The sequence below is a fragment of the Populus alba genome, chromosome 8 (assembly GCF_005239225.2).
Source record: "Populus alba chromosome 8, ASM523922v2, whole genome shotgun sequence".
NCBI classification, from domain to species: Eukaryota; Viridiplantae; Streptophyta; class Magnoliopsida; order Malpighiales; family Salicaceae; genus Populus; species Populus alba.
The window spans coordinates 15,262,075-15,284,107 of record NC_133291.1 but is presented as its reverse complement, the minus strand read 5'-3'; the positions used below and the strand labels follow the sequence as shown (position 1 = coordinate 15,284,107).

Here is a 22,033-nt window from a genome sequence, read left to right as displayed (position 1 = left end):
TGGAAACATGAAAATCCTCTCTTCTTTTTGTTCAGTACCCTTTCCTCACCACTGATACATCTAATGAAAAAAACTAATTTTCCAAATAGCCTTTGTTCACAAGGACTAAATTAAAAGATAAATATGAATTCCATCCTATAAATACAATATGTCTCTTATGATCCAGTCCTTATATAATTCTGTCTGCATTGCCATGAGTAAGTAGTTGCTGTGACAGTTTCAGTGCTTGCTGACTCCATTTGCATCCAAAATTTCAGACCTGTGCTTTTGCAAGATCCTGAGAATTCTTGTCACAAGTCGACCTTGTCTAGCCATTGCCTGAATCCTGAAAATGGAGACCTCGCTACAGACCATTATATTTATTGACGAATTCCAACTGTTTGATGAATCCTTTTGCCTCTTCAGCCTCTCCAATGTTCTTATCTCCTTTGTCTGTGTGTGTGGAGGGGGGATCCCACATACCTGAAGTTAATAATTATATAAACTTTCAATAATTTTAAAATTTATAAAACTCAAACTCGATGAACTCTAGAATCTTTTTTTTCTTTTCAAGTGACTTAATGGATGCAGTTGTTCCACCAACAATCATCTCTCTTGCGGCCTTTCTGTCTTTGAGGAGGTCTATTTTGGCCCAGGAAATCAAAGAAGTTGACATGGTATACATAAAAATTAATTAAGAAGAGATGAAGTCCGGGACATGAAGAATGGACCAAGCTTGATTTTGTATCAGGTTTTGTAGAAGTCCAAACTTATGTAAAAAGGAGTGCAAATTCCTGGGTAATGTGAAGGCATAACGAGTCTACATGTTACATGATCCTTAAAATAAGTAATGGCTTACCGTTCATCGGTAATATCAAATTCCATCGCTAAGTCTGTCGGTAACAAAAAAATATTGCCAATGATTTTACAGATGGAAATTACATGCAAAAAAAAAAATTCCCGCTTGAAATATACCGATGGATTTATTCCGTTGGTGATAGTGGCTATCCAATAAATATTTTTCAGCTCTCGATTAAATGCCGATAGATGGTATGCCTCTATAAATTTGTTAGTGAGTATGGCATTTCCACCACTCTATGAAATGCCAACATAATTTATCCGTTTGTAAATTCGTCGATGATTGTGGCATTTGCACCAAGCTACTGTGAAATGCCGACGGACATATTCTGTTTGTAAATTTATTGGTGATATTGGCATTTTTCACTCTTTGTCAAATGTCAACGAATACATTCCGTCTGTAAATCCCTCGATGATTATTTTTATTTTTTAAAAAAAAACTTATGTAGAAAAAATAATATAAATTAATAGTAAAAAAAACCAATTATGTAAATAAAATTTTATTAAACATCAAAAACAAAAAAAAATAAAGTTAAATAATAATCATTACAAATTGAATGTGTTTCAATTTTTTTTTTTAAATTAACATAATGATGGAGCTGGAGGAGGAGGAGGAGGCTGGTTGTTATACAACCAAAAGAGGGGCGCACATGTATCACCACTTTGTGATGCCATGTTCATGACTATTTGGCGAAGCTATTCATAATTCGCTGAGAGTTGCTCATATTTCTCGGTGAGATGAGCCGTGTGTTGTTCATAAGTCGCCGATAGTTGCTCATATTTTTCAGTGAGGTGAGCCGTGTGTTGTTGTAAGGCCACGAACTCCTTAGATTGGGTACTCGAAACTGATTGGGAGCTCCCAACAGTTGAGACACTACGGGCCACCCACAAGTTCTCGACCGTAGTATTGGAGAGCCCGTACACTAGATTTTTATTGGGTCCATGGGACGATCCTACCTCCATTTACAAATTCGGACGGGTCAAAGGATCGTCCCCTTATCTTTCCATCAACTGGCTATTATAGGTCTCCTGAAAATGAAAAAAGAAATCATCATATTCAATTCAATAAAATAATAACTTACAAAATAAAATGGTTGAACAAACATACCACAAAGTGTTGAGCGCGGTTGTCAACGAATTGTTGCGCCCCTTTTTGACAGTCTTGACTCTGTACGTGCGTCTCAACAAACAACTTCATTGGGCTCGGCTCACGTCCAATAGACGTAGGCTGCAAGGAAAAAAATTAATTAAGTAACAACAAATTATTTAATGATATGTTTCATTTAAAATAATCTTACCATATGTTTCGCATGTGCAGCAAACAGAACAAAGTTGCCGATGTGCGCTGTCACCAAGCCATGAATTGGTCTGTTTCGGTTGCTAGCACCGGACTGTGAGCGTCATGTGAACCACTTAAACATCACGTGCACAAGATATTGAGGCCATATATCTTCCAGGATGTATAGCGGTTTGAAATCCCTTCAAACCACTATGTCGTTCCAACCTCGGAGACCGTTATCTCTCGTGTTTTTTTTTTGTTTCGTACCAAAAATCACGCAACCTACTTCCATAGCGAGAAATTAGATTTTGAAACATACATTTTTTTCAAAAAAAATATTGAATTGTTTTCGATGTTACCTAGTTGCCGCGTGGTTTTCCTACACCCTCCTCACAACAATGTCATGCGCACTGTCCCAGCTGAATTTGTCTCGTGTATAAATAATTAATTTTAAATAAAAATAATAATTTATTTACAATTATAATAATAATTTATTAGAAATAAGCTGGAAATTAGAAATTAACACCAACCTCAAATATATCAAACCATGCATCGATTTAAGGTATCCATTCAAGATGTCTAGATACTTGACTCCATTGAAATAATAGAATCTCCATCAACGATTTAAACGCTGATGATATTACTCGGGTGGCCTCAATGTTCATTAGTTGTTCATAAATTATGTTCTTTTAAAAAAATAAAAAAACTAAAACGGAAACAAACTTATATTGAAAGGTTGTCCTTCCACTATGCCTCGTATTTGCGGGTGAATTCATTCCGCTGCGAAAGCATGCCGCCTCTGCACTATGAAACCGCGCTGGAAGAAGAAGCATCAGGTGACGGCGCAGGAGCCTCTTTTTGATTGCCACCTAAGGACATGTCATCCTCATTGCTAGAAGAACTAGCTACGACCATATGTGAGTGGCGAGCTGTTGATTTCGTTCTACTCATCTACACAATTTTATACGAATAATTATACAATTAAATTTGATTGTTAAAAAAAAATTCGGCAACACCTCCTCTATACTGGAGACTACTCAACCTTTTCAAACCTGTAAATATTGACAATAGCCACAACCAATTGAAAACAAGGTTCTTGCTAAAAGTTCTAATTTTTCTCTATTAGGTTATTCTTATCTCATAATATAGGTCACGAGTTTATCAGGATATCCAAGTCCTTTAGTACTGCATAAACAGTATTCAAATTAATATTTGATGGCAAATCTATGGACAATATCTAAAACTTTAACCTTTAATATCTCCACTTCATGGAGCATTGAAGAAGTAATTATATGTTTATTTGACCACCACAATTGTAAATTCAACAAAGAACAAATAAAATTGCTAAAAGTTATAAGGTTTTTAATATAAACATACATACCAAATAAAGTTCTAATTTCATTGCCAAAATATTTATTCATATATATTCAATTACTAATTACAAGCTAAATTCAACAATAACAATTAAAAGTAATGGAAATACATAACAAAATTAACAATAGATAAAGAAAAAAGAACAAATAAAAAAAATAAAATCTTAAAACAAATGAAGAAGACGAAGAACATACCTTTTAATTTGTTGAAGATTGAGCTAAATATTACAAGCCAAAAAAGGGAATGCAACTAGAGTCTTTACCCTGCCAATTCTGAGTTTGTAACAAGAATACCTACATGTCATGCACTTAGTCAACTCAATATTTTTAAGGTAGTATAACATGCAGAAGCTAGGGCACATGTCAATTTTCTAGTATCTTAAATCGAGGGGTTTCATCGTGGACTTCATAGCATAAAACTCTTTCAACTTATTGCCTTCAGGTAAAATGCTTCTCGCCCATTCAACAATTTTTTCATACCCAACCTCACTCAACCCGTGATCTTACTTGATGGTGAACACATGTGCTACGACCGATAATTTACTGTGGTTCGTGCAGCCATCCCATAATGGTTCGTCAGAATCTTTCAACAAATCAGAAAACCTAGTTGCATCTATATTAGGTTCTTCTTCTATGATTGGACATTGACTGGCATTACCTTGATTCATTCTCATTGCATCCATAACCATATTCATGTAAGGATTAGTGTTGTCATTTGCAACTTTATGCATGTTTCTAGCACTAGAAGTTGACCCAACCACCATTTCTTCCATGCTCTTATTATGAACAAATACTTCTTCATGTCCATACCAACACCGATAATTCTTTATAAACCTTCATAAACCTTAATTCTCTTCTTGGGTGGCTGGCCCCCTTCTTTTCTCTCATTCTTTTTATATGTTAGGAAACCCTAATCTCTATTTTACAAAATAGTCCTCCCTTAAGTAGACAATTTATATTTAAGTAGTTCAATAACTATTTTCCTAAAAAAAAGAAAAATAGCTTTGCATTAAATCTTCAAGCTTTGACTTAGAGGAGCTACATTGCTGAAATAAAAACTTGGATGTTGGTTTAGATGCTTTGGAACGTAATTTGGACTCGTTTCTTCACGAAACCTGTTTGCTGGCATAATTCAGTTATCATCTTTGAAAAATCATATCTCCCTCATATGACATCGTTTTTGGCTGAAATTTGGAGTGTTTATAATCCTTTGAGTCAAGAATCCAAAAAAATTGAGTTTGAATCAATTGGACCTTTTTAGCTCTAGATATTCAAGTAGGAATGACCGAAGGTCAACATTGGCAGATTGCGAGATTTGACTTTGAAAGCTGCAATTTCCATGCTCTTCCTTATTTTATTGTCTTGCTTTAGATGTCCAGAAAAGTATAGATGTTAGCTTTTTAATGCCATGGAATCACTTCATTTTGAGCTTTAGAGCTCATGCTCTGCATAAAACATCAACTGAACATTAAATCTGCCAATTACCTTCAATTTACTCCTTTTTGCATCTTTCATCCAAAAGTGCCTTCAAAACATAAAAAAAAAAAGAATATCAAGGCATTATATATATAAAACATAGGAAAAACACTAGTTAAATGTGGATGAAACTATCGAATAATATGGTTGCATCAAATACCCCCACACTTAGCTCTTGCTCGTCCTCGAGAAAGGATAGGTAAAATCAAATTGAAGTTAAATTAAATCAAATCACTATGACTAATCTCCTAATCTCCCATTAATATCCAAGAATATATGCATTATAAACAAGAATAAAATCAAGAAGGATAAATAGTATAAATTTTCATGAATTTATTTACATGGAAACTTCAAAACTCAAGTAATTGTCGGGATTTAAATAAAATCTATGCCATGCCAAAGTGATAGGTCCTCTCATTTATATACACTCCAACACTTACGTGTTTAGGGCTTATGTGTTTAAATCTCTCAAATTCAATCAATGAATATATTCTACCATAAGCTTGCTCTTCAATCTCATCTCCATTACTAACATATTACAAGCAATGCATGAATCAAAAGGTCTTATTTCCGGCTGTAATGGGGCTAATGTTAATGTGAGGTAAAAGAGAAGGTTCAAACCAAAGAAAGTAGAGCATTCTAAAAAATAATATTTCAAACAAGATATTTCATCAAAGCACATAAATTTTCCATCTTTAATCACCAATGCTTAACTTCTTTTGATTTTAAGCTCTTTCAACATAAAATCTTAAGAACATGAAGAAACACTTCTTCTTAACTTTTTTTTTTCCACCTTTGGAAAGTTTGCCGATATTTTCATCAAACATCACTTCTTCTTTCTTTTCACATAATTTCCAACCATAATTCCATGAGATATCACAAGTATATGCTCTACTAATTCTTGGCCAGGGGAAAAGGAAAACATATAAAAAGTTAAGGCTTATCCATGGATAAAGCAAAGAAAAGATAAACAAGCTCAAAAGGGGTTCACTAAGGATAATATGCTTTAGGTTGGCTTTTTGGCTCAAGTGATTAAAATTCCTAATGCCTTTATCATCTTCAAACTACAAACATACATGAAGGTTGTAAATTCTGTTTTGATAAATATTTTAATTTTTTAATTAAAATGAAATATTTTTAGTTTTAGATTATTTTTATGTGATATTTTAAGATTTTACTGTTCATGAATATATATATATATATATATATATAAAATTCAAATTCAAGATAAATTAATTATAAATTATTTAATATAAACATAATATCAAAACAAATATAATTTTAAATTTTAAAATATTCCTAAATAATCAAGATTAAATAGAACTTTAACTTAAAATAATTCAACTTAAACAATATATGATAATATTATATGAAAGTAAAATGTTTTAACATAAAAAAAAAAACATAAATCAAACACGGACTTTTCACTTCTAAAAGATAAAGGGAAGCCATACAAGCCATTCACATCAAAACGCTATGACAATTAATTCTTGAACGAAGATAGAGAGAGTTGGAATCTGAGTGTCACATTTAAATTATCACACGAACGCCAACTAATTAGTAATTTTTTAACCATTAATTAAATTATAAGTTTTGTTTGTCACCCCTTTAAATTCCCTTTAGTTTACTTATTCAATATCACATGGAAGTCATGCTTTTATTGAAGATAATAAGAAATAATCTTGTGCTTTTATATTATAATCGTGTTGCAAAATATATTTTTATTGTGATATTAATAGAGAATGATTTTTTGATCTCTTAACATTTTATAAAAAAGATGTGCAACTCATGTTTTATTCAACCAAAGAAATGAAAGGAATGTAACAAATATTGGTGTCAATGAAGGTTTGTTAGGAGAGGGGAGTTCAATGAAGATGAATTTGCCCTTTGACCATGCTAAATTAGGGTAAATAAATTTAGGGTATATAAATTTATTATTATTATTATTATTATTATTGTTATTGTTATTGTTTTGTTTGGTTTTTTACTTTTAGATTGATTAAAGATTGTTTTGTAGTTGATAATGGAGTTATTAATATTTATATGGTATTTTTAGGATTTGTTTTGGTTAAAATAAGTTGAAGTTTGAATTTAATTTAATAGTTTTTCAAAATCGAAACCGAACATGTGAAATGAAACCGAAACATTCCGGTTGAAAGTTATTTTAGAAAATCTAGAATAGAACGAGACTTAAAATAAAATAAAAATTACTTTATTTTATTATGTTTTTTACATTAATACAAAATATTTTAATTATTTCAGATGAAATGGAATGGAATTCACAATATAGATATGAAAAACACATTGATTTCTTAATGTATTTTACAAATTATTCCTTCTGTTTTTAGAAATAATAAATAAATAATTTTTTTAATGATTTCGATTAAATTAATAAATAATCATTTTAATATATTTTTAATTAAAAAAACATTTAACATTTGCTGAGGATGTTCCTGCTATATAGCAATTTTAGTAAGTATTAATCGTGAGTTAAACCTCTTGGCGTAGGAATTGCCAAGGAATCTCTTATCATATTATTATCAAAAGTAAGACAATATTAGTGTGACAAAGTATACAATTACAAAACTATTTTTTTTCTTACATTATAATCATGAAAAAAATAAAATCTTGCGATCAATATCAACAATGATGTAAACTAGCCTTTCAAATAGCAACAAGTTCTTGTATCTGATTGGAAAATGGAGTTGAATTTTCAAACTTTTGAACATTTATTTCTATGAAAAATTGTCAAATGGAGGTGACGGTCCAAGCATTCCATTTGATTAGCTGAAAGTCGTACCCCCTAGACCGAGCTAAATCTTGTGATAGTAATTAAATTAATTGGTCGGTTTTTAAATTTATTTTTTAAAAATTATTAATTTGATTGATGTTTTTGTAAATTAAAACTAACCTTTTGATTTAGATATATAAAACACATTTACTCAAACAATTCTTCATAGCTTTACCAAGACTCGGGTGGTGAATTAAACAAGTAAATTTATATTAATTAATTTTTTTATGAAAAAATTAAAGTAATATTATTTTAAAATTAAAAAAATGGTTTTAATTGAATCAACTAGATCAAATTAGATTGACTATAGTTATTTCTTTTTTCTGTTAATATTTTATAAAAAAGATATGCCACACTCATGTTTTATTCAACCAAAGAAATGGAAGGAATGTATAAATATTGGTGTCAATGAAGGTTTGTTAGGAGAGGAGAGTTCAATGAAGATGAATTTGCCCTTTGACTATGCTAAAAAATTAAATTAGGATTCATAAATTTATTATTATTATTATTATTTGATTTGATTTGATTTAATTTTTTATTTTTAGATTGATTAAAGATTGTTTTATAGTTGAAAATGGAGTTATTAATATTTATATGGTATTTTTATGATTTGTTTTGGTTAAAATAAGTTGAAGTTTAGATTTAATTAAATGGTTTTTTCAAAATCAAATCGAAACATATGAAATAAAACTGGAACATTCCAGTCAAAATTTATCTAAAAAATCTAAAATAGGACAAGACTTAAAATAAAATAAAAATTATTTTGTTTTATTCTATTTTTTAAATTAATACAAAATATTTTAATAATTTCAAACGAAATGATAGATATGAACAACACATTGATTTTTAAAAGCTTAGGAAGCAGCCATCCCCTGACTTGAGGTACCTCTGGGGAGTTATGGTCAAAAAAGGCGCATAAGAAACTCACAAAACAACACAGTATCGAGGAAGGAATTCAATGTCCAATATATACAGCTCGACAAACCAGCTTAAATACCGGGAGAACTCATCAGGTTGGAGGCATAGCGACCAGCCAGGAACTAGCCATGCCTAACACTTATCTATACTCGCTCTTTGGTTTTTTCCTTCTTGTCCTTGCCGTTAAGTTCTTGCTAGCAACAGGAAAAAAGCGCAAAAATCTCCCACCAAGCCCGCCAGCTATTCCGATCATCGGCCATCTTCATCTTCTCAAACAACCCATCCATCGAACTCTTGAGATTCTCTCAAGAAAATATGGCCCAATCGTCTTTCTTCGATTTGGTTCCCGCTCCGTGATTCTTGTATCCTCCCCATCTCTGGCAGAAGAATGCTTCACCAAGAACGACATCAACTTCGCTAACCGCCCTCCCTTTCTAAACGGCAAGCACTTACATTACAACTTCACCACGGTTGCTTCAGCCAACTATGGTGATCACTGGCGCAACCTTCGCCGCATATGCGCAATTGAGATCTTCTCGTCCTCCCGCCTCAGCTCCTCTTCGGGCATCCGAAGAGACGAAATCAAGCACTTAGCACGCAGACTTCAGCAGGTTTCCAACAGCGGTTTTGCTAAGGTAGATTTAAGGTCCGTGTTTACAGACCTGACGTTTAATATCGTAATGAGAATGATCGCAGGGAAGCGGTATTACGGTGAAGGTGTGGATTTAATTGAGGAGGCAAACAAGTTCAAGGAGACCATGCGAGAGTATGCTGACCTCGGTGGGCTGACAAATCTAGCAGATGTGTTCCCAATCTTCCAGAGTGTTGATTATAATGGATTCGTGAAGAAGTGCGTGGGGCTCAATAAGAGGATGGATTTGATCTTGCAAGGACTGGTTGATGAGCATCGACGTGACAGGGATAGAAACACCATGATAAACCACTTGCTTACTCTGCAGGATTCTCAACCGGAATACTACACAGAGGACATAATTAAAGGGCTTATTCTGGTAATTGATTAGCCTCAGATCTCATTTTCTAGCTCTAGCTGATCATGGATGATGAACTCTGCATCTAAGACTCTGTTTTTCTTCTGCAGATAATGTTGCTTGCAGGGACAAGGACCCTCAGTACATCTTTAGAATGGGCAGTTTGCAATCTGCTGAACCATCCTGATGTGGAAAAGAAAGCAAGAGAAGAATTGGATGCTCAGATTGGTCAGGAGCACATGGTAGATGAAGCAGATATCTCGAAACTACCCTACCTTCAAAGTGTCATCCTTGAGAGCTTACGATTGCATCCGGTTGTTCCGCTCCTAGCACCGCACATGTCATCGGCAGACTGTACCATCGGAGGATACGATGTCCCCGCCGGTACAATTCTGTTTGCAAATGCGTGGGCTATTCACAGAGATCCTGCTCTGTGGAATGACCCGACGAGTTTCAAGCCTGAGAGATTTGAAAACTGGAAATCGGAAGCATACACGCACATGCCTTTCGGGATGGGGAGGAGAGCCTGTCCCGGGGAGGGGCTGGCGCAGAGAATAATGGCCGCAACACTGGGCTCGTTGATTCAATGCTTCGAGTGGGAGAAGGTTGATGGAAAGGACATCGACATGACTGACAAGATGCACACACTCATGTGCAGAGTAGAGCCAGCTGAGGCCATGTGTAGAGTGCGCCCACACATGGTTCATCTTCTCTCCTAGTTTTCTCAATGTATTTTACAAAATTATTCCTTCTGTTTTTAGAAATATTAAATAAATATCTTTTTTAATGGTTTCGATTAAATTAATAAATGACCATTTTAATATATTTTTAATTAAAAAACATTTAACATTTGCTGAGAATGTTCCTGCTATACAACAATTTTAGTAAGTATTAATTTGAGGTTTTAAAAAATTAATATTAATAAAATACAATGTATTTAAATAGAAAATACTAACTTAACGTGACAATTAACTTAATTGATCAAAATAGTATAAGTATTAAAATGAATGCAGGTTTTAGATAAAAATATCAATAAAATACAAAGTATTTTATATGTAATTATCTCTTAAAAAAATAGAAAATATTAAAATAAACTTAATTGTCATGTTATTGTTTGATGTTATGATATAAAAATAAATTTTAAAAAATAAAAAAAAATTATTTTAATATATTTATAAGTAAAAATATTTCAAAAAACAACTGAAAATATATTTTTAAATAATTATTTAATGGGGATTTAATTGTCACATTATCATTTAAAAACAGTACAATTAATAAATAGAAAAAAATAAGTATAATATTGAAATAAAAAGAATCTCTTGGGGTAGGAATTGCCAAGGAATCTCTAATCATATTATTTTTGAGGTTGTACCCAGAAATTCGGATCGGAAGTCGCGGGTAAGGGGACATTACAATCATTGACAAAGACAATATTAATATCACAAGTAAGACAATATTAGTGTAACAAACTATACAATTACAAAACTATATATATATATATATATATATATATATTACATTATAATCATGAAAAAAATAAAATCTTGCTACCAATATCAACAATGATATAAACTAGCCTTTCAAATAGCAACAAGTTGGATAATGGAGTTGAATTTTCAAACTTTTGAACATTGATTTGTATGAAAAATTGTCAAATGAAGGTGACAGTCCAACCATTCCATTTGATTAGTTGAAAATCGTACCCCCTAGACCAATCTAAATCTTGTGATATTAATTAATTTAATTGGTTGGCTGTTGAATTTATTTTCTGAACATTATTAGTTTGATTTTTATATATTTTTAGGATAATTAAAAAATGTATATTAATATTAATTTTAAAATTTATAAAATTAATCAAGATATAAATAATACTATTCATATTAATAATAAAAAGAAAAAAGAAGAAGAAGTGACACGGATTGGAATCAAATTATTAAAAGAAGTTTACTAATGGATTTAAATCATCTTTCACAGGTGCTGTTCCTTTTCTTCTTGGCTTCAATCTGTGCTGATGAACATAAAATCCTTAAACAGAACATCTTGCTTCATGGAATGAAAACGAACTTGTAATATAAAACAGGAAAAACCTCAAATTAATTCCAAACTTTCACAAAAAATCTCTATTGACTTCCTAAAGAATTTTCGAGAATCTCACAATTTTATAATGAAAAGTGTGATGAAATTATCAAAAAACGATCTTAACCCTAAAGTTTAAATTTTTAGATAAGGTTTCAAGATATGATTTATTTTATTCTCTAACACATTCCCTTTAAATGAAAGCCTTTTAGGTTTGAAATTTATACAGACCCACATTACCTTGTACTTGATTTTTATCAAATAAATAAGGGTGGTGAAATTCGAACTCGTGATCGCTAGGTTATTAAAGCTCTGATACCATGTTAAAGAAATATCTCAACCTAAAAACTTAAACTTTTAGATAAGATTTCAAGATATAATTTATATTATTCTCTAACACAAATTTCCTAACACGCTTAGAAGCTCAATTTGGATGGGATTTGTTAACAAATCAATATGGATGGGGAGGACTAGATCAACAATTTTCTAAGCCTCCTAGACGCAGTTGTGATAAAATTGTTTTTGAACACTCAATAAAAAGATCCCTATATGATCGTTGATTCACTAATTGACTGCTACAGATCTTGACACAAGCACAGATCCAGAGCCTTTTCACCTCAGAGGGGAAATTCTTTTATAAATTAAGCATTGAGAGTTGAGGCATTACATAGAGAAATTAAGGCCATGAATTAAAAAGGGGTTTTATAATATAAGATTACAAACAAGGCCGGAGGATCTTCACTTGGATTTCTTGAGAAGCCGCAAAGAGGTGGTGCCGACGAGGAAGAGGAAGACGATGGAACCGAGCAGAGAAAGGGAAATAGAAACTGCAACCTGATTGCAAAATCTCCCAAAAACATTGCACACTTTGGTCCACCTCACATGCGAATTCCCTTGGTAACCCATGAGACCAATGGCCAAGGCAGCTCCGTTACTGGAAAACAGCAGTGCCACCATCAGCAGGTCAAGAACGACGACGATGGACATCATCCCCTTCTTTCCACTCACGGAGAGGGCTAGAGAGAGAGCAGCGTATGAACATGCTATCGCATTTGATGCAACAGAATACCTATCAAACTCAAAGTGGTCAGGTAAAACATCTTGCAATTAAGACAGAAAATGGCTCCATGCATGCAGACGACGATCCTTGATTAGAGTTTGACTAAAATCTATCCCTAATTCTAAAAAACAGAAATGAAAAGAAAAAAAGAGTAAATTTCATATAAAACCCCCCCGTATGATATATGTAGCTCCACATCCAAAAATACACGTAAATTGATCTAATATCTTCATATCATAACAAGAAATGGAACTCTTTCTATGAAAAAAAAAATAGTTTAAAAAAAAAAAAAAAAAAAACAAATAATTAAGAGCTTGAAAACTGTGATGTTTCCATCATCATCACGCAACATAAGAATAAATTTTCTGGTCACGAGCTCGTAACATTTATGAGAGGCAGACCACCGGGATCGCAAGTGGCAAGGCCTAGCCCCGCATAACTCTCCAAAACAGTAAAAAGGCCTCTTTTATATATATATATAAAGAAACTCAACTTGAATTGCTCAAGATGCTGGCTGTTTTATGCAAATCTCACTCGACAAACGATCATCATGCAATTGAGTAGGGGTGAGCATTTTTGGTTCGGTTCGTTTTGAAACTGAAAAAAAAAACCAAACCAGTTTTTTCTTTTTTTTGAAAAAAAACCAAAACCGAACCGAAACCGAGTCAAACCGACCGGTTTCGGTCCGGTCCGGTTCGGTTTTTTATTTCAAAAAACTGAGACAACCTATATGCAAACGAATTAAAAGCCAAAATCAACAGCATTGATTTCATTCCAAATCCAAAACTCTGCTATAAATCAAATCCAAAATTTCTTGCAAAATAAACATGGTTTTTCCTATATTTTTCAAATACCCAAATGCCAAAAATCACGGAGGGGGCTGCTGGGTCCTCCCAACGACAAATCACGGCAAAAAAAGGAAAGCTGAGTTCCTTTGTGGGAGGTGCCATCTAAATAAATATCAAGGTGATAGATAATAAACCATGGAGAGGAATTTTGTTATTCCAAAGCCATTAGAATCGTCCAATATTGCTTCGCCAACACACTGTATAATGTCAGGGCTCTCTGATTGTTGGGAGATGCTGAGAGTTGGAGAGAACACACAATCACACGCGCAAAGAGGGAGAGAAAGAGGGAGAGGGGGCTGCTGGGAGGGAGAGGGAGAGAAAGAGGGGGCTGGGAGAGGAGATGGAGAGAAAAAAGAGAGAGGAAGTTGCGGCTAGGGTTGGAGAGTAAGAGTGAGAGGGGGGTAATTTTTCTATTTATAGTGCTTTTTTTGAACAGGTTCGGTTCAGTCCGGGTTAACCGGTTCCTGCATTACAAAACCGAATCGAACCGGGATTTTTCCTAACTATTCTAATCGGTTTTTTTTTTCAGTTCGGTTTTTTCAGTTAATTTTTTTTTTGTTTTCTCGATTTATTCGGTTTTCCAGTTTTTTTACACACCCCTACAATTGAGGCTCTACAAGCAGCTGGACGAAGCTAGAGAAATTATTCTAGAGAGACGAGAAATTAAATCTTAATAATTTTAGTGAAATGATGGGTGGCGTCACTGCGCCAAATAAATTCTTTTTATAAAGGCATAATATTAATGAGTTTGTTTTAGAAGTCCAGGCCATACTAGCCGTCAGTCACCGTCACCGCTCCGATTTACATTAATGACTCATATCTTGTATTAATCAAGAGTGGTTGGTTTTGGTTTTTTTTCACATATAAAAAGCAAGTATTTTTAACTTCTAAAGGTATGATTAATATTTTAAAAAATTATATATTAAAACATATCATATTACCTTCGAGCCAAACACACATATTAATACAATATTTGAGTTATTGGTGCTGATAAGCATGTTAAATTTACATTAATTTAGTAGGTCCAATATCCACTATCTAAGTTGGATAAGATTTAAAAAATAATAAAAAAGATATATTTAATTGGTTAAAATAAAAAACTCAATTCAACCCTCGATACATTGATTTTTTTAGAAGTATTTTTAGCTTTTAAAGGAATGATTTATGTTTAAAAAAAATTATATATTTAAAAAAAAAAAAAAAAAACACATCATCTTCAAGCCAAACACACACATTAATATAGAAAGTTAATTTAGTAAGTTCATCCAAGATCTGAGCTAGATAAGGTTAAAAATAATAATAAAAAAATATTTAATTAATTAGATCAAAAACTCGATTAATCTAATGACATGAGTTTTACCTGTTCAAAATCCAACCCACGGTACATTGATATTTTTATACTTTATATCTAGTTGATAAAATTAATATCTCTTATCTATTCTTACGTGAATTTTTTTAGACTTTATATGGCATCTCAACATACCCGGCCCTAAGATTCTGCAAGATGAGGATTTTTTTTCTTTCATGTTAGAAAAAATAGATAATAAATCAAGGTAATGGTAATTACAAACACATGAACTATATATATATATATATATCATAATTAACTTGGAAGAGAGAACTCACGTAAAGGCAGGCAAGTAATGCCACTTTGCAGAGACAGGAAGGCTAATCGGCGGCAGGGTATCCAGAATCTTAATCGGAACAACCTTGGTCTGCTTGTCTACCCCAAGAACTATAGCAGCGGCCAGAGTCAGTACCAAGGCTAGAACTCGTAGAAGCAAGTCACATGTCCTTGCTCCTTCACTTCGGCTCGCCACTCTCCTCTCAAGCCCATCCATTACTGGAAGACTGGCCTTGTTCTGGCTCTCCATGCTAACAATGACGACGCCCGTACAACCTAGCCTGGCCTTGAGAGAGAGAGAGAGAGAGAGAGAGAGAACGAGAGAGGGTCGAGCACGAGGAGAGGAGGAGGGGCATTAAATAGAGTGTGAACCATGGTCAGGTAGGGAAGCGTGAGAGAGACAAGAAAGCTTGGCGTCGCTGGCGAGAATTAAGAAGGAAGCGGAAGGCATGGGGTAGATGGATTGAGCCCAAGTCTAGAAGGCAGTAGTAGGGCAAAGAAAGGAGGCGATTTAATGTGAATTAATGGTGTCTAGAAGATACATAGACAGAGATGCACAAGCTGGTCTTCCGCTGACACGTCTCTGAAGATTTGTGATATGTGCCATTTTCACACTCGTTGAGAAATCCTCCCATTATTATTTTTGCCAGAGATGAGAAGGTGTGTGACCCTCTAGCCGGAAACGATAACCTAATTCTATTAATTGAACGATTCATATAATGTCACGAAATCTTCTTTATTAAAACCTTAGTTGCTCTCATCTGATCAACTAATCCTTCAAAACCACACGATTTTCCAGTTACTGGTTATTGAAATTACAATAAAAAATTACAGTTAATTTTTAAAATATTTTTTACTTCAAAAATATATTAAAATAATACTTTTTTAAAATAACAGAAATTACCCCTCTTACTCCCTCCCTTCCTATTTATTTATTTATTCACGTCGGCTGCGTGTTTATTCAAGGACCTGTCGTAGATTAAAAAATAGACCTGCAATTGTGAAGAGGCCTCAAGTGATGAGGTTGTTGGATTCTTCTATCCACGTGGCCTAGCTGGGCAACATTTTCTCTCATTATTAAGTGGTTGCAAGAGATTTCAAGTATAGATAGATATTATTTTTTAAAATATATAATATATTTTAAAATAATATATATGTATGTATGTATGTATTTATATTTTAAAATTTATTTTTGATATTAATAAATCTTAACAATAAAAAAATATATAAAAAATTAATTTACAAAAAAATAAAATCAAAATTTAGCGAAATGATTGTGGCTTCACTTGACAAAGATACACAGACATGTATAGAAAAAAGTCTTTATGAACAACTTAAAAGAGAGAGGCTCCATGAACTCATTGCAAAGTTCTAAATAGAGAAGACATGCTACCCGAAGTTTTAATAATTATTATTTTAGTTATCTTGTTTATTTTCATTTAATTAGATTCAATTCTCACCTTTTTTTTTTCTCTTTATTCGAGTATTGTAAAAATTGTAATAGTAATGTATTATCTTCAATATTAAAGAAATTGTATTTTTCTATGAAAAAAATATATTAATTATAAATATAAGTCTCATTCATAATTTTTCTGGAAATCAAGCCAAATATTTCTTTGACTAAAAAGCGTTTTTCATTGACTAATTTTTATAATGGTAAACAAACATAGAAAATTTTGGAAAGTGATTTTCAGGAAACCACTTTCCACCAAGCAAACAAGGCCTAAGTGACTATAGGCTATACATGTTGTAAATAATAAAGTTTAAAAGATTATTTTAAAAAGTTTTTTATCCTGAAAAAATATTTGAAATTTTAATATTTTATATAAAAAATTAAAAAATAATCCATATGACTATAGGCTATACATGTTATCCTTTTAAGTTGATGTATTTAAACCAAAATGATTTTGTATCCCACATTGAAAAAACATAATTTTTGTTTTCTTGTGAATAGAGTATATATATTAAAGACCTTCAAAATCCCATATTAAACAAATAATTATTTTGTTGTGAATATAAAGTATATATACAACAAGGTTTCAAATCACACATTGAAAAAATAAAATATTATTCTAGTATTTATATAATGAACTTTGAAAATGATTAATAACCAACTAAAAAATATGGAAAAAAAAGGGTCTCTAGCTAGGAAATTTTTTTTTAAAAAAAGTCTCTATTGGGTTTTACCGGGTTGCTCAGGTCACAGGTCGATCGAGTTTGACCATTTTTTTACTCTTGCCGGTCTTTCACCTTACTCAGATCAATCTAGCCACTGGGTCAACCCATCGGGTCAGTCCGAGTTTAATAACTATGGTCCCAATGCACGCTACCAAAATTAACAGTTTTATCGACATAATTTTTTGTCGATATTTACACTATCAATCCATCGGTAAAAAATTTACCGAAAGATTTACAAATGAAAACCGTTCATCAGTAATGTCATTTTTGTCAATAAAAAAAAACATCAATGGTTTTATAGACGGAAAATATGCATCAAACAAATTACTCGCTTTAATACACCAGTGGTAATTCTGTCAATGATTGGTAGTGGTATTTATTGTTAATTTATTAAAACCGTTTGTAAAATACCGAGAAAATAATTTCATCAGTGATAACAATGTTGTAGTGGCATATGGAGTAAATTGTTCCCCTCACCTTTGAAATATATTGACGGATTGTGTCTGTTGGTATATCCATCTGGAATAATTAAAAAATAAATTTTTTTTTTAAATCAATCTTTTGAACAAAAAAATAAAATTGTATAAAATTGAAATATGTAAAACTAAACTTGAATAATATAAAATCCAAATATTCATTACAAATTTATATGTTCAAATAAAAATTAAACAAGAATAATTATGGCATTGGAGGAGGAGGAGGAGGAGGAGGAGGAGGTTGGTTGTTCCCAGGACCACACGGCCAAAAAAGGAGCGCACATGTATCACTCATCTATGATCTTATATCCATGACCATTTATCAGAGTTGTTCATAATCCACCGAGAGTCGCTCATATTTTTTAGTGAGATAGGTTGTATGTTGTTACAAGGCCGCAAACTTCTGAGGCTAGGTACTCGATACAGATTATGAGCTCCCAGCGGTTAAAACGCTACGGATCGTCCACAAGTTCTTGATCGTAGTGTTGAAGAGTTTGTACACATGATTTTTATCAGGTCCATCGAACGATATTGCCTCCATCCATAAATCCAAATCGAAATCCTAGTGGATAGAAGGATCATCCTCGTATCTTTCCCTCAACCGGTTGTTATATGTCTCATGGAAATATAAACCAAAATCATTAAATTCAATTCAAGAAAATAATAACTTATGAAAGAAAATGATTAAACGAACATACCACAAAGTGTTGAGCGCGGTTGTCAATGAACTGTTGCACCCCTTTATGGTAGTCTTCACTTTGCACATGCATCTCCACAAAAAGCTCTATTGGGCTCGACTCACGTCCAAGAGTCGTAGCCTCTAAGAAAACAAATGTTGCAAGTTAAATATATTTGTAAATAACAACAAATTAGTTAAAGATAGATGTGATTAAAATCAATTTTATCATCCGATTTGCATGCAAAATGAAAAGAATGGAGCTGCAAGTGTGCGTGCTAATCAAGTCGTGAATTTATCGGCTCTAGTTCCCCCCACTGGACTACGAGTGTCGTGTGAAACGCTCAGAAGTCACATGCAGAATATATTCTGCCCATGTATCCTCTAAGATGTATGGCGGCCTAAAATCTTTCTAAACCGTCACGTCATTCCAGCCTGGTAAAGCGTTTTCTCTGACATATTTTTTAGCTTTTTTTTCGCCTCATACCAAAAATTCACGCAACCTACTTGATACAATTGTATTCTATATAAGTTAATGACAAAAGAAATTTTAATATTTAAAATAAAAAATAATTATCGTATTATTTTTGTTGTTACCTAGTTGCAACGTGATTCTCTCAAACCCTCATTGCAACATTGTCATTTTCTTTATCCCATTCAACAATTTATGAAAAATAAATCAATAATTTAAATAAGTAAAGGAATTTACATAAAAAAATATGATAAATAACACTAACCTGAAATCTTGAAAACCATGCATTGACAAGAGGTTTCCAATCAGGATCTTTGAAAACCTGACTCCATTGAAATAATGGAATCTCAATTGACAATTTAAACGCTGATGCTATTACCTGGGGGGACTGAATTTTCATGAACCTGAAAATTGATAAAATTAATGAAATATTAGTTCTTTATAAATTATTAAACACAAACAAACTCAAAACAAAACAAACTTACATTAAAAGGTCATCATTCCAATACACCTAGTACTTGCGGGTGAATGAACCCCCCAATGAAAGGACACCACCTCTACGTTGTGCAATAACACTAGAAGAGGCATCGTCGTGAGTTGACACAGGTACCTCTTCTTGATTGGCATCCAATGACATGTTGTCATTATCACTACTAGAAGAACTAGTTGCGATCATGTGCTCACAATGTGCAGTTGATTTCCCCCCATGCATTTGCATAAACAATTTTGATTTAAAAAAAAAAAAAACATTCGGCAGCACCTTCTCTATACTAAAGACTACCCAAAATTTTCAATCATGTAAATATACAAAATATATGCCACAAACCAGTTGATTTAAATTTATTTCTACCAACAATTTTGGATTATTCAATTTCATTTTATTTTCAACATGATAATATTTTTAATGCTAAATTGACAAGAATTTTTTGTAACTAAACTTAATCCTATATATTCAACTAATATTTATACTACAAATTTGAAAATAAAAATTAAAATTCAACAAAACAAAACAATAAAATATTATTGCAATGTAGACAATAAAATAGAAAAAAAAATAAAATTTAATCCTATATATTCAATTAACATTTATACTAAAACACAATTAAAATTCAACAAACATAATAAAACATTATTGCAATGTAGACAATAAAATAGAAAAACAAATATAGGTTTTTAGAATGGAAAATGCTCACCTTAATGGCGTGCTTAATTTCAGAGTTTATCTATATTTAATACCAAAAAAAAAATTAAAAGTACATTGTTAATAAACCGAAGAAAAGAAGAAAAAAAAATATATGTCAAAATATTCACCATATATACCATAGTCCTATAAGGATTAATGTTGTCAGTTTTAACTCCATGCACGTTGCTAGTACTAGAAGTTGACTCATCCATCCTTTCTACCATGGTCTCATGAGGAACAAATAGTTCTCCATGTACATACCAACACAGGTATTCTTTCATGAACCCTTTATGAAAAAAATGCATCGTTACAACATCTGGATGAATAAATGTTTTATTTTGACACCTCCTGCACAGACACGTAATACCATTTGCACTAATATTTTTCAGAATAGATGTTGCGTATTTAATAAAACCCTGAACCCCATTACAATAATTCATCATCCACAATTCTTGAGGTGAATCCTTATATATCCATGAACGATCATCCATGACTTCAATAGAACCATATATATATATATATATATATATATATATATATATATATATCAAATAATGATGATAACAAAATGTATCAATTAACCATGTTAAGTAAATAATCAACCTATTTTCATATTTCTCTTAATTTATTATCAATTATCTACGTACATATAAATTTGTACACATTAATTTATAAAAATTACAACTCGGCAATAAAATTGACAAAATATAAAACGGACCCGTTAAATAAGCCATTATTTATATCATCACAACACACCTAAGTCAGTAATTCGATATAAGTTTCAACAATTTACAAACAAATATAATTTTATAAAATTTAAAACAGGCCATAATATGTATAAAACCATGTATCCATACAACAGGTTTGTTTGAGAAAAAAACAATTAAACACCCAACCAAAATACATTTACTACAAAAAATATGCAATAAAAAAATTAAAATTTCAAAATTGTTTTCAAATTAAAAAAATAATAGATTTACTTAAAATGAAAAATCCGCAATAAAATTATTAATGTTACTGGAAAAGTCAAGAAAGGATGGGGGTGTGATGTGGGTGGGGGGCGGTTTTGTTTAATTGCAAAGGTGAAGGAGAAATAGGGGAGCGGAAATTAATAACCAGTTCATATATTAACTATTACCAATGGATTTACCGACAGAATGTTTTTGTCTGTCAATCTGTCAGCAATTCTATCAATACTTGTGACACGTCACTCTACAGCTTTCTCTGTTTGAATCCAACTATAATTTCGTCAGTAAAAGCATCCACACAAAAATACATATCATCGTATTTTTTGGTTTTTTTAAATTCATTTTATTCTTATTGTGATTTTCTCAGTATTTACCGATAGACTATTTCTGTTAGTAAATACCAATAGAATTAACAATGAAATAAAATTGGTCAGTAAATATCACTTTAAAATATCAATGAAAGTTTTCCGCTCGTGATTTCATTTATATTCATAGATTTTTGGTATATATGGATTGCACAAATGTTTGTAATATTCCGAAAATTTCAAAGTGTTAATTTCGATGTTGAATTTGATCGCACTGCTATTCAAGATCTTTATCAATTCAAGCATATACTTGTGTTGTTGTGTATTAAACAATCACAAGCTTGGACATATAAAATCTATCAAATTAAATCCAAATGTGCAATTCACAGCTAATTAGATAATTATCCTCTTCTTTAATTTTCTTAGTGACATATAAAAATTATATTATTTTCAAATTCATTTACATTTGAAGTGGTACATTAATTAAAAAAAAAATATTTCAAC

General features: G+C 32.0%; 2 protein-coding genes across 2 annotated transcripts; one reads left to right on the top strand and one right to left on the bottom strand.

Annotated features, from left to right (window-relative positions):
- Positions 1-8,606: 8,606 nt before the first annotated feature.
- Positions 8,607-10,486, top strand: LOC118061035 (cytochrome P450 81E8). The gene is made up of 2 exons (XM_035074386.2): positions 8,607-9,684; positions 9,774-10,486. Exons 1-2 carry the CDS (start codon positions 8,803-8,805, stop codon positions 10,380-10,382), a joined length of 1,491 nt encoding a protein of 496 aa, XP_034930277.1. The 5' UTR covers positions 8,607-8,802; the 3' UTR covers positions 10,383-10,486.
- A 1,855-nt stretch (positions 10,487-12,341) lies between these two features.
- Positions 12,342-15,936, bottom strand: LOC118061036 (CASP-like protein 1E1). Its single transcript, XM_035074387.2, has 2 exons — positions 15,274-15,936; positions 12,342-12,808 (listed from the first exon to the last, which is right to left on the bottom strand). The coding sequence occupies exons 1-2, from the start codon at positions 15,519-15,521 to the stop codon at positions 12,478-12,480; spliced, it is 579 nt and encodes a 192-aa protein (XP_034930278.1). The 5' UTR covers positions 15,522-15,936; the 3' UTR covers positions 12,342-12,477.
- Between the last annotated feature and the right edge of the window lie 6,097 nt (positions 15,937-22,033).

Bases quoted from the DNA above. Each gene is read 5' to 3' on its own strand.
- LOC118061036 (XM_035074387.2), bottom strand. From the start codon at position 15,521: ATGGAGAGCCAGAACAAGGCCAGTCTTCCAGTAATGGATGGGCTTGAG. The intron at 12,809-15,273 runs GTGAGTTCTCTC...TGAGTTTGATAG, and splicing joins CATTACTTGCCTGCCTTTAC to GTATTCTGTTGCATCAAATG.
- LOC118061035 (XM_035074386.2), top strand. From the start codon at position 8,803: ATGCCTAACACTTATCTATACTCGCTCTTTGGTTTTTTCCTTCTTGTC. The intron at 9,685-9,773 runs GTAATTGATTAG...TTTCTTCTGCAG, and splicing joins TAATTAAAGGGCTTATTCTG to ATAATGTTGCTTGCAGGGAC.